Source organism: Dermacentor silvarum, chromosome 11 (assembly GCF_013339745.2).
Source record: "Dermacentor silvarum isolate Dsil-2018 chromosome 11, BIME_Dsil_1.4, whole genome shotgun sequence".
NCBI classification, from domain to species: domain Eukaryota; kingdom Metazoa; phylum Arthropoda; class Arachnida; order Ixodida; family Ixodidae; genus Dermacentor; species Dermacentor silvarum.
The window spans coordinates 114588817-114601085 of NC_051164.1; the positions used below are offsets into that span (position 1 = coordinate 114588817).

At 47.7% G+C, this 12269-nt stretch overlaps 1 protein-coding gene across 1 annotated transcript in view; it reads right to left on the reverse strand.

The window, feature by feature from the left end:
* Nucleotides 1-12269, reverse strand: part of LOC119433476 (cAMP-dependent protein kinase catalytic subunit 1) — a 408857-nt gene that overhangs the window by 192083 nt on the left and 204505 nt on the right. Inside the window, exon 3 of the mRNA XM_049658854.1 lies at nucleotides 208-504. Coding sequence (XP_049514811.1) covers nucleotides 208-504 — 297 coding nt within the window. The remainder of the gene's footprint in view (nucleotides 1-207; nucleotides 505-12269) is intronic.

Sequence of the window (12269 nt, forward strand, 5' to 3'; positions counted from 1 at the left end):
CAAGTAGGATACCTATTGTAATCAGGTCACGTCTGAGGCACGTCTCAACAGACGATTGTTCTTTCTTTCTTCCGACGAATCATTGACCATGGCTAACGACGTGATGGCGTACCAACAAGTACAATCCCGTGTCGCGATCTGCTATACCGGGTATACTCGTCCACCTCCGGATTTGGGACAAAGCCAGGGCAGTCATTGTGTACTCACAGTCCTTGGGCTCCTTGAGCGGCGGCATGTCGGCCGACGTGGTCGCCTGGTTGGACGCCGTGTTGCTGGTCGCGGGCGGAGTGCAGGGCGCTGACTGGGTGGGAGCGCTCAGCCCGTTGCCTCGGACCGCAGCCGCCGGCTTGTCCCTCAGCTGCGAGACCTGCTGCGAGGCGGCGTGTCCACCGGCACCGCCCCCCTGAGGAGTGGCGGGCGCGCTGGCGCTCTTGGGGGGTGCCTGCTGCTGCTGCTGGCCGTCGAAGGCGTCGTACAGCGTCACCGCCACCACCTCCACAGGGCCTGCGACCGGCATAAGGAGAAAGCAAGGCGTGAGCACGAACGTCTGCAAGACGCGGTCAAATCTAAACCTATATAGAAAAATCCTCGCTGTAATGAAATGGTTTCGTTCCAGGCGGCGCTTTATTACGAAACCTAAACGAATACAGCGAAATCAGTGGTGTAACGAAACGGTTTCGTTCCAGGCAGCGCTTTATTCCAACTCCTTCGAAGCCCTGAAATAGCCTATCGACTAATCGATTGATTGATTGATTGATCGATCGTGGAGTTTAACGTACCAAATAAACACAGGCTACGAGAGAAGTCTAGTAGAGAGCTACAGAGGCTCTTTAACCTACACGCAATGTTCTGCACACGAATGTTATTCTTGTATTCAGCAGGCATTGGAATGGGGCCTTAGCCGCCGGGAAACGAACCCGCGTCACATGCTCACGCAATAGCCACCGTGGATACCGGGCACATGTGTACTCGGATCACGACAGGCACGGGGCCATCCCGACAAAGATACACTTGTGTATTTTGCATAACGTTGCATCATATCAAGCAATTCGAATGGAACTGAAAGTCATCAGACCATTGCATGTGCTGTCATAGCCTGTGGCTGAGCTGCGAAATTTCCTGCATTTGAAAGAAAATTGGACATACAACCTACTGATGGTCGCGGAAATTTTATTTATGTCTAAACGGTTGACAAATGAAATTTGTAATTCGTATATTTACCCTACCCCCTTAAAAAAAAAAAAAAAAAAAAAAAAAAAAAAGATACGAAAAAAAAAAAGGGGGGGGGGGAATTCAGACATAAAGTTTGGAAGTACGTACTTCGGCTGAAAAAAAAAAAAAATGCCGATCGTGCGATGAGAACCTGGAAGGAAGCTTCACAAAGAAACTTTGCGGTTCAAATCCAAGTGCAATTCGTTGAACTTGTAAGTCTGAACTGTAAGTACAATGTATGAACTGTACTCCAAAGAGAAGCGAAATTACTTTTTGTTTCCGGAGCTAACACCGCTTTTCAACTTTTCTTGAGGTTTCTTGACTATCATCCTTTTTACAAGATATTAGTGAGCGCGAAATGAGAATTATGCGGCTTTCAATGTCGCCAGATTTTAGGCTTTTCCAAATGCAGGAACTGTCGTTTGAATGCGTCGAGCAGGTGCAAATGAGAGATAGAAATAGAAACTTTGTCGGACTGGAAAAGATTTTAAGGAGGGGTGATTGGAGCCTCTCAGTCCAGGGCCCCAATGACTCAACCTCGCTGGCGTCCCGGTTCGCAAGCACGCGCCAACGCACACAGTCGACGCAGTTGCGTATTCTTTCCACAGGCGGCGCCAAGAGTCCCCGGCGCGGCCGGCGCCGACGCTGGAGCGGCTTGCGCTGTGGCCACGAGGCGGCGCCTCTTGTCCTCTCGCACGCCGTCTCAGAGCACCCCCTCTTAGTCTGCTCACTCTGTTTATTGGCGCACAAATGTTTTCAATGTCTTCATTTCTTTCTTTCTTTCTTTCTTTCTTTCTTTCTTTCTTTCTTTCTTTCTTTCTTTCTTTCTTTCTTTCTTTCTTTCTTTCTTTAACACGCAGCAACGGACAGTCTGGTTCTTGATGACACCTATTCATGACGTGCCAAAGTCGTATCCAGACATTATCTGATCTTACATTACACTATAGGGTTGCTGCATAAGTTCATTTGGAACGAACACTCATCGAGGAGGAAGGATAGGCTAGAGTCTACTGGATTTACCGCAACGCTCTGAAACGCTTCAATAGTGTTTGCACTCCAGAAGTGTTTGCCGTTGGATGGTCAATCAGAACAAGAGCACCGCACACTAATGGGACAAGCGAGCGTCCAACTTTTAGGGGAAGCACATCATTAGCACTGATCACGAGCTCATAGCAGCTGATTTTTAACGTAATGTTCAGAAAACTATTCTTTCATTTATCGATATCAACATTAGGCGTCGTATAAGGCACATTTTCCCCGTGAAGTAGAAGAAGCGTTTCCCCTAAAACTGGACGGCCCAGTACATCTTGCGAAGTGGGCTGCAACTTGTGAGAAAAGGAACATAAGTGAGAAAGAACTCAAAGTACTCGTCATCTGTTTGCTGAATGTGTGCGTTATTCTATTATGTGCTATTAACGTGGTTACAATATTATAAATTAGTGATTTTTTTCACGTCCTTATAGTCCGTTCGTGTTCGCACATCAGATCGCGTAATCTTTTTGATTTCGTTTGTTTAGTAAACTATCACTCTAAGAATAGACGGGTTCTTAAAAAAGGACAGATAGTTTATTTCTGACCTTATTAAATGCCATTTTTATTGCTGCCAGAAGCACATAATTTTTTAATACCATATAAAAAAATCTGATGTTGCTAAAGGAGTAATGTTGCGGATCCCACCATCGAAAGGAGTGTTTCTGGATGCGAAATACCCATACTGAGGGGGTGTAAGGGTGAGTTATAGACACATAAGAACAGCCTTATTGGTGTGAATTAGCTTCTATGCATTGCTAAAATAAAACACCTATACACCCTGATAAGGCGTAACCTCCAAAATACCCCCCTCGTACACCTTTAGGGCCTTAAAAGTTAAGGATATGGGTATTTTCGACGGAGTTACGCAGTATTAAAAATACTGCCGTAAATAAGGGTGTGCCAAGGGCACACTGTATTTTGAAAGGTGTAAAGGGTTTTAGAGTGCCCGCAAGTTTCAAGGTTGCGCACAAGAAGTGATACTTCAAAGCGCGCAATAAATTGCCGTCTCGGAAGCGTTGACAACTAATGTCCACCGAGAACAGTCTTGAACAGTACCATTGAGAAAAGGTCAGCCCAAGTATTTTTTCTTGACCATTCCCCAGTTGTGTTATAACTACTCTTCAGCCGTCATGAAGAGTAGTGATGTATCATTATCATAGTGTAGTGACGGTAAATAGGCAGAAACACCACCAATATAAGAGCGAAAAAAGAAAAAAAAAACGCTTCTTATAGGGCGATCTTGTGCGCAAAAGGTCAAATAACACTTAACTGCAAAGGCAACGACAGCGACGAGCACAGTAGACGGTCGTCGAGTCGAAACCCAGTTGGTAAAATCCATCGGCTATTTTACACGCGTCTCCGAACATCGGAGATTGTACAACGTCACTCGCGTCAAGCGGGCACTCAATGACAAAAGGTCGCCTCGACCACCAGTGAATCTGCGACCACGCTCACGAAACTTCGGACACGGTGAATGCGCCCCGGCACCGAGCGACACGAAATTCGCCACCGCGGTGAGTCGAGCGAAGTGACAACAGCGACAGTTTGGCGAGAGCGCCCGTCCATAAGAAAGTGAAAGAACAGCGAGCTGCTTCTCAGTCTTTCAACACAAGCCGCGACATTTGCCTGCTTGATTATTTAAAACCAACACTAACAGAATAACAAGCATAACAACCTGGGAAATAGCCTGTCGAATTTTAGATGTTGCCTACCGTATACAAGAAAAAAGTGCGACACGACCGCCTTCAACGCTCTAAAGGCCGACGTCCCTTTTCAACAGTTTGAACAGCACGTGCAGTCCACCATTCATAAATACGAAACGTGGTATCTGCAAAATGATACGCAAGAATAATAAGGAAGAACCACTTCCCTGCATATCGCGAAAGGTATTTCTAACTGTGCAATAGCAACTGTTCAGTGACATTTTCAGAAATTAGGGTAGGAAGGAGGTGATTGCCACTTGTAATGTCTGCAGGTTAACTGGTTATAGGATTGAGCTATCTTGTTTTAGTGCACAACAAATTCTTCTTGTTCTTCTCGTTCTCGTTTTTTTTTTCTGCCTATTGTAAGCTGCGCAGCAAATGTTTCTATATCTATAGTATACAGGGTGTCCCAACTACCATGTACCGGGATCTAAAAATATGCAAATGCCACGTAGCTGTACTGGTAATGTTGTTTGCCGTCGCTTCGAGATACTCGGATTATAAGACATAATTAGTCTTAATAATTAATAAATTTCTCAAATATTATAATTAGATGAAAAGTGTCGATGAGAAAATTGTCGAGCAACATGAAAAACTCCCGATGCAGCTTTCTGTTGCTCAATACGAGCTACATAAAAATGTTTTTCCGAGCGTGAAGGAAACCCGCGAATACACACAAAATTGCCGCGCGACTGGCCGCTCGAGTCACTTTACGTGTATTCGCGGGCTTCGCAATTATGTTGTGAACAATTAAAAAAAAAAGACTAGTACGTCTCTACAGTAAGAACTTGTTTACTTGGCCCTTGTGAATTCGCCAAATTGAGTAGTTCGCGCTGTACCACCTCACCAAAGCAGAAACATGAGTAAAGGGAAAGGCAGGTAGGTTAACCAGATGACAGTATTCCGTTTTCTACCGTGCACTGGGGCAGAGGAAAAAGGGAGGATAAAATATGAAGGAAGAGAACGTGCGAGATCATCAGGGTCAGCATGACACAGGCGAAAATTAAAAAAAAAAAAAAAACACGCTGAAGTGTGCCATCCGAATCTTACCAGCACAATCTTTTGTGCTGACAACTGGTCTGGCCGCTTTTGGATTTTCTGCGCACAAAACTACCGGTAGGTTGTGGAGCATGCCTCTACCCAAGAGATGTCTCATCTGGTCTACCTGTGCATTGTTATACAACATCAAATAAATGCTTTACGTCACAGGTCTGTACTAGTTATCACTGGGCGCTTTTATTGCCAAGCAATACGCTCAGGCGCACTGCAAAAGTAATGACAAACTGGGCGAGGCACTTTTGCTGCGATGCGCGCAGGCCTATAGCGGATATCATCGCCCCGTGAGATCTGCTAAAGTCCAGGGTCCCGCTCAGGCGTGTATCGCTAAGTGTTATAAAATGTTTTAACAAGCGCAATCCGCTCCACTAAGGGTGCAGGTGGGCGCGCGATGGGCAGCTGGCACGCTTGCACACTGTGGTCACGTGGACGGGCATAGCTGTGCCGCTGCATCGTCTGCATCGACTGCAGCGGCTCGAGCCATTGCGCTGCTTAGAAAAGCATTTTTACTGCTGATGCATTCCATTGCGCAATCGCCCCCATTCCCTCTCGCTGTGCTAAGTTGAGCCCTCGCTGTTAGTAAATCCATGAACACTGCCACCGAGAAGTTGGCTTTCTCGCAGAGCTTAATCGTCTGGCGACTGAGCTTATCTTATGCGCTGAATTCCGCTATGAATGGAGCGTGCTAAGCAGCGCGAAATAGGGTTCATATTCGCAGGTTAGACAGAAAGAAACGCAAAGGATCGCGTCTGCTCCCGTACGGACATGTTTCGAATATTCGCCTAATATCCATTATTCGAAAACGAAACTAAAAGCAGATTTTCGAATCGAATACGAATATTAAATATACAACGCTTCGTTGGTATTCCAAAATTTCGAAAATTCGCGCGCGCCTAATCAACGTACAGCACAAAACGAAATATAAAATCGGAATGACCACTTGCACACGCCGCATGTTAGAGAAGTCGGATCGATCACCGCGCTCGTCGATCCCATCTTCTAGCAGAACAATGCCTCCATCGATTGACTCTTGGAAAAGCGCGAATATTCAGAGTGTCCTAAGAGCGCGCGGAAATGCCAATCAGCCGAGTTGAGCCGCGAGGAGACCTGCGGGAAGACGTGGCGGCAGGAAGCACCGTCTGCACTTCTTGACTACTCGCATATGCGAAGACGATGCGCGACGATTTGACAGCCCTGCCGAGTACTTGCATATTCAGTCGCAGTAAGACCGCGAAGCAGTGCGCCGTCTGCCGACAGCTCATCGAGAGAACAGACTGATGGCGGACCGCATTAAAGACGTCGTGCATGCTTCGCAACGGCGCCTGTACAGGGACCGATCACAGTAGCCGACGACACAGCGACCAAGCGGTTGATACATGGCGAGCTGCCTTTATTCAAGAACAGGCGCATGGATTCGGCACCTGCATGTATATCACACACTAGCTCTAGCAGCCGCTGCGCCAAACATCTGTACTGAAACGGGACATAAGAGCCTATTGTGGGACAATATTCATATCTTCGTTTCCTTGTACCACCGCACACATTTATACGCTTCTCCGCGTGTGCGCGCATATCTGTCTGTCTTTGATGGCTTGCATCTCGTAAGGAGACAAACGAGCCGCATTTTCGCAAGTACTTCCAGATTTAAACTGAAACTATATAGTTATGATGAAATAAGTGGGGGGCAAAGACGGTAAGCAAGGTAGCTGCAGTCTCTAATATTTATAGTTTGATTTCATATTTAGGCTGTACCTGTTTGTTAAGCCGCGTAAGTTTAGCGTTTACAGGACCTTTCATTCACAATTGACTACCAATATCTTAAAGACTAGAATAATGTCCCATGACAAGCAACAGTGAATCAGTGCTTCAAGGCTATTATTTTTTACCTCCTCGGCTAGACAAACAATTTCTACACATTCCCATCTTTCATTATGTGTTTGCAAGCTTCAAAGCTCATATATTTCTCTCCCCCAGGCTCGAATATGCGAGCTCCAGGGTTAAGAGCCTCTTTCACTTTGCTTTCTATATTGAATCCTCGCACCGTCAAGCATACACCTTCGCTTATATATATATATATATATATATATATATATATATATAGATATATATATATATATATATATCGGATGTACGTCACCGATGCTCCATTGACAACGTCATCGATTTCGTTACTTACATTCAACATCAAAAGGCGTGTAAGCGATTATCTGTCACCATGTTCCTCGACATCAAAGGTCAGTTCCAGAATACGTTAGCTGGAACACCTAGATACTTATTTCGAGGACGTATTTCTCGAAGCAGGTGGAAGACACGATGGGTACGGTATGTTTTGGTACTGCAATGGTTCCGTTCTGAAAATAAAACATATTTCTGTTATTTTGAAAATATTTAAACCACGCATTTTTGGTTAACCACCCGTTATAAATAGATACTGATGGCCGTCTCCTCAATTGAGGTGTTCGAGAAAATGATGCCTTCAACTCTGTCATGTTGTGTTGAACAATCACTTTCCCTGCAGGTGTTTGCTCACCGATTATCTCGTGTCTTCCTACCTCCTCTGTTGTCCGACTCTCTTGTCTTCTTACCCCGGCCACCACGACGGACATTGACAGGCGAGGGCGCAGACCCTGCACGAGACCTCTGTGCCTGAGGCGGCACGTATGCCGCCTCAGGCACAGAGGCGGCATACGTAGATGGGGCCCGTTACGCCTCGCCGTCGAAAGCGTACGCACTCAGCGTTATGACTATCCGCACTCCCTCAGACACGACCCCACGACTGCCTTACGCATCGCCGGCTCTGTCGGCGCCCTGAACCCCGCCGAAGCCGAAGAGGCGGCTATCGCGCTTGCGAAATCTGCCGGTTACACTACGATACTTAGCGATTCGAAAACCGCCATCCACGACATCGGGCAACACTGCCAAACGAAACCACCACCGCACCCCAAACTCACCAAACCCCAGCAAATCGTGTCACGCCGCCTCCAGGACCCATTCGTTCCCTTGCCCGCAAATATACAGTCACATATACATGCATATCCCGACCACTTTAGCCCACACTGTTCGCAGTGCGGCACGACCGCCACCCTTGCACACATACCAGCGAGGACCCACCCCCGCCTGATCTGCTGACCACTCCCTCGCCCGAAGCGTGGGATAACGTGCTTCGGGACTCTATAGCCTAGACGTGCAACTCCGGGCCATTCAACGCGCCGTGGAGGTGGCGGCGAGGCACCGCCTGACCACCATCCCTCCGTGAAATTAATTTTCGCGTTAATAAATGTGTTTCTCTCTCTCTCTCTCCCCTTCACCCATTCCACCTTGGTTAACATCTCTACCTACTCTGTTTCGCTCTCTCTCTTGCAGTCTTCCCTGAAACGACCGGCATGCATGCAAACAGGGAAGCATCGACATCTGCCTATGGGCTACAAGCAAGACCTATAGCACATAATAAAGACATAATATAGACATAATAAAAGCGTATCCTGATCCTTGGGTTATTACCGGGGACTTTAACGCCAATCACACCATTTGGGGAAGCTCGAAAGCCTACGCAACCGGACGAAGACTGGCTTCATTTTTCTCCAATCATGACCTCTTGCTGCTGAATCACGCTAGTCCTACGTTTCTACGGGGCACAGCAGCTGCCTGGACTTGACCTTTGTATCCCGCGGCTTTGCCACGCGTGTTAAATGGTTTTTGGACATTGATACACATGGAAGCAATCACATCCCCACTTACCTCAAGATCGACGGTATGTCTAACACTCACCCGCCTAACACACTACGAAGAATTGATTGGACTGTGTTTAAAAACCAACTGGAGGACGCTTGTCAGAAAGGTCCCTCATCTGGACTGCATGAATCTATTAAAGAAGCGTCGCAGACCGCTATGTGCACGCTCAACGAGCTCATCGAACTACTCGCAATTCGACCTGGAGCTGGAGTGACTTCGTGCGATTCGTCGTCGGGCCGAACGAAGATATAAACGCACGAAGTCCATTCACGATCTAAGGACAGCCCGGCGCACTCAAAAGAAGATACAACGTCCCATAGATAAACTGGAATCCGAGCGATGGACAAAGTATTGTGGACCCCCGCAAGCGGCTATCTCAAATATGGAGAACTGCGAGAGGCCTACTTCTGTTCCGGAACAACGCTTTCCATTCAAGGCACTAGCAATTTTCAAACGCCGACAAGACCTCGACGTAGCGAAGACTTCTGTGCTATGATTGCAGGCCAGTCAACGGGCTCAAGTTTCTTTACCTTTGACTACGTTCCGGACACACGGGACTCACGCATGGATCTGCCGTTGACCCCTCAAGAGCTCGACGCGGCACTTGCCTTAAAGTAATCGGTCGTCGTCACCTGGCCCAGATCTTTCTTACCGTATATTGTTCCACCTCGGTGAACAAGCGCGAAGTACCCTGCTGAACATCTTCAATGAGTCCTGGGAGAATAGAAACCTTCCTCAAGAATAGACGACCAGCCGCCTGGTACCGCTCCTCAAACCTGGCAAGTCTCCTCTATAGAGATTACTTCATACCGCCCAATCGCGCTGGCTAGTTGCATTGGGAAGGTGATGGAACGAATGATCCTCGCCAGACTTGAATGGTACCTGGCAACGCTACTAAGTTTACTCAGACGCAGTGGCTGGCTTTCGATGTACATCACCGATGCTTCATTGACAACGTCATCGATTTCGTTACCTACGTTCAACATCAAAAGGCGTGTAAGCGATTATCTGTCACCATGTTCCTCGACATCAAAGGAGCATATGACAATGTTCTTCATGAGGCTATATTAGTGGCTCTGGAAATGGTTGGCCTTGGCGGTCGGCTTTATCGTTGGACATGCAGTTATTTACATATGCGGTCTCTATTTGTGAATACCGAAGACGGCCCAACTTCTCAACACTATACACACCACTATATATATATACCACAGGGTGGTGTGTTGAGCCCAACACTCTTCAACCTTGTGCTCATTGCCCTCGTAGGATGCCTACCAAATATGGTGAAGTATATACCGATGACATATGCGTCTGGGAATCTGGCGTGACGCGTCCTCAAGTGCGTGCAAGGCTCCAAAAATCTGCGACGTTGATAACGACGTACCTTAGCGAACAAGGCCTCAAGATTTCCCCAGAAAAAGGTGCATTGGTTGCGTTTAGCCAGAAACCAATGGCTTCATACGCCATATGCATCGATGGACAAATATCTCTTAAGTCAGGACGCACAGGTTCTTAGGGGTAATCATCGATCGTGACCTCTGTTGGAGTCCCCACGTCACCTACCTTAGGAAGCGCCTGACAGCCATCTCTCATCTCTTGCAAATTTCTTGGAGGACAATCCTGGGGTATTTCAGTACACGCGATGATGCAACTCTACAGGACGCTGTTTCATGGGTATCTGAGGTACAGCTTGGCAGTAGAACTAACATCCGTACAATCGAAAGTGCTCAGGCGCTTAGGGTCTGTCTAGGGTTGCCACGATGTGCATCGACATCATAAACCATTGCGATTGCGCATGACTACCCAGTCAAGATTCACATTATTATGGAAGCACTGAGAGCACACGTCAGACACCTTGCTCGCGCCCCTTCCCACTATCTAGCCTCACTGCCAGAAGACCGACCACGCGCCTCTTTTTGTCAGACGATACTGCCTTATCCTGTATACCTTCCACCAGGTTACACAGCTGCAGCGAGAGTTTTGTTTCCTCCTTGGTGCTTAGCTCAGCCACAAGTTCGACTGACAGTGCCAGGAATTCGAACGAAGGCCGAAATCTCATCACCAGCTCTCAAGCAACTTTCGCTGATCTTGCTGTACGAAAAATACAGTGATCATACCCATCTATACACTGATGGTTTAACCACGGCCGCTGGATAAAACTTTTTTTTTTTTATCCAGCGGCCGTGGTTCAACCACCATGGACGGTTCCGCAGGATCAGTGTTTTTTCCTGCGAAAGTGTCCACCTTGAAGTGCAAGACATCATACCAGACGACATCGGTAGCCGCGGAGCTTGCTGCTCTTCGTAGCGCACTTGGCATAATTCCTGAGGAACCACCTCAAAAGTGGAGCGTTTTCAGTGACTCCAAGGCAGCTCTACATTGCTTGATTTCCGCCTTACGCCATGGACCCTACGAACAACTAGTTCATCGCCTCGTCGAGCAAGGACACGACGTCACTTTTCAGTGGCTCCCTAGCCACTGTGGCGTAATGGGCAACGAACATGCCGATTAAGCTGCTCGATCTGCTCATGAAGACGGCGTGCAGGAACCAATCCCGCTGTCAAGAACAGATGCAGCAGCGAAACTTCCGAGTGCTTGCAAACGATGCCACACAATCGTTGTGGAACACACCTAGTTTGCAGCACACACGTCTGCATCGACTGGACCTCTGTCTTCGACTTCGACCTTCACCTGGATTATCCCGACCCGAAGCAACGGTACTTTGCCGATTGTGGCTTGGCATCACATTTACGAAGTCGTTTGCTTTCTGCATTGGATGGGAGGATATAGTGCTGCGTGTGACCACTGCGGCGACGAGGAAACTATCGAACACGTACTTTGTCATTGTCCACGCTACAGGCGCACATAGGCAGTCACTCGCGACCACGCTGACGCGTCTTGACGACCGGCCGCTTTCGGAGCAGACGGTCCTGGAACGCCGACCTATACAGTCGTCACACAACAAGTCAGTCAAGGCACTCTTGAAGGTTTTGCGTTCGAGTGGGCTGTCTGAGAGACTTTAGTTCTCACGGACGTTTCCAACCTCCTATTTTTTACTCTTTTTATGTTTTTTTTTCTTCACTGCTTTTTCTCTCCCTATTATTTCCGCGTTTCATTTGCCCTTCTCCTTCCCCCAGTGCAGGGTAGCAAACCAGAATCGTTTCGGGTTAACATCCCTGCCTTTCTCACCATGTTTCTTTCTCTATCTCTATAGCACATAAAATAGCAGCACGCAAGAAGAAAAATGTGTTATTCACTTTATCGACCTCGCGTAAAATATCTGTCCCTCATTACTCGGATCCATAACGACACGGCCCACGTGTGCGGGAGAGCCCGATTCGTTCATTTCAGCCACTTCGCTGAACGCCCGTCCTTTCATCTCCAACGGGAGGAAATAAGGAGAGGCGAGCTGAGAGAAACATTGCGCCATCGACCAGGGCCTACTGGCCTGAAGAAGGAACCTACGCACAAGCAGGGCGCAAAGGGGAAGGCGGCGAGCCAAATAACAGGCTCGGCGGGCGCAAAAGGTGACTCGCT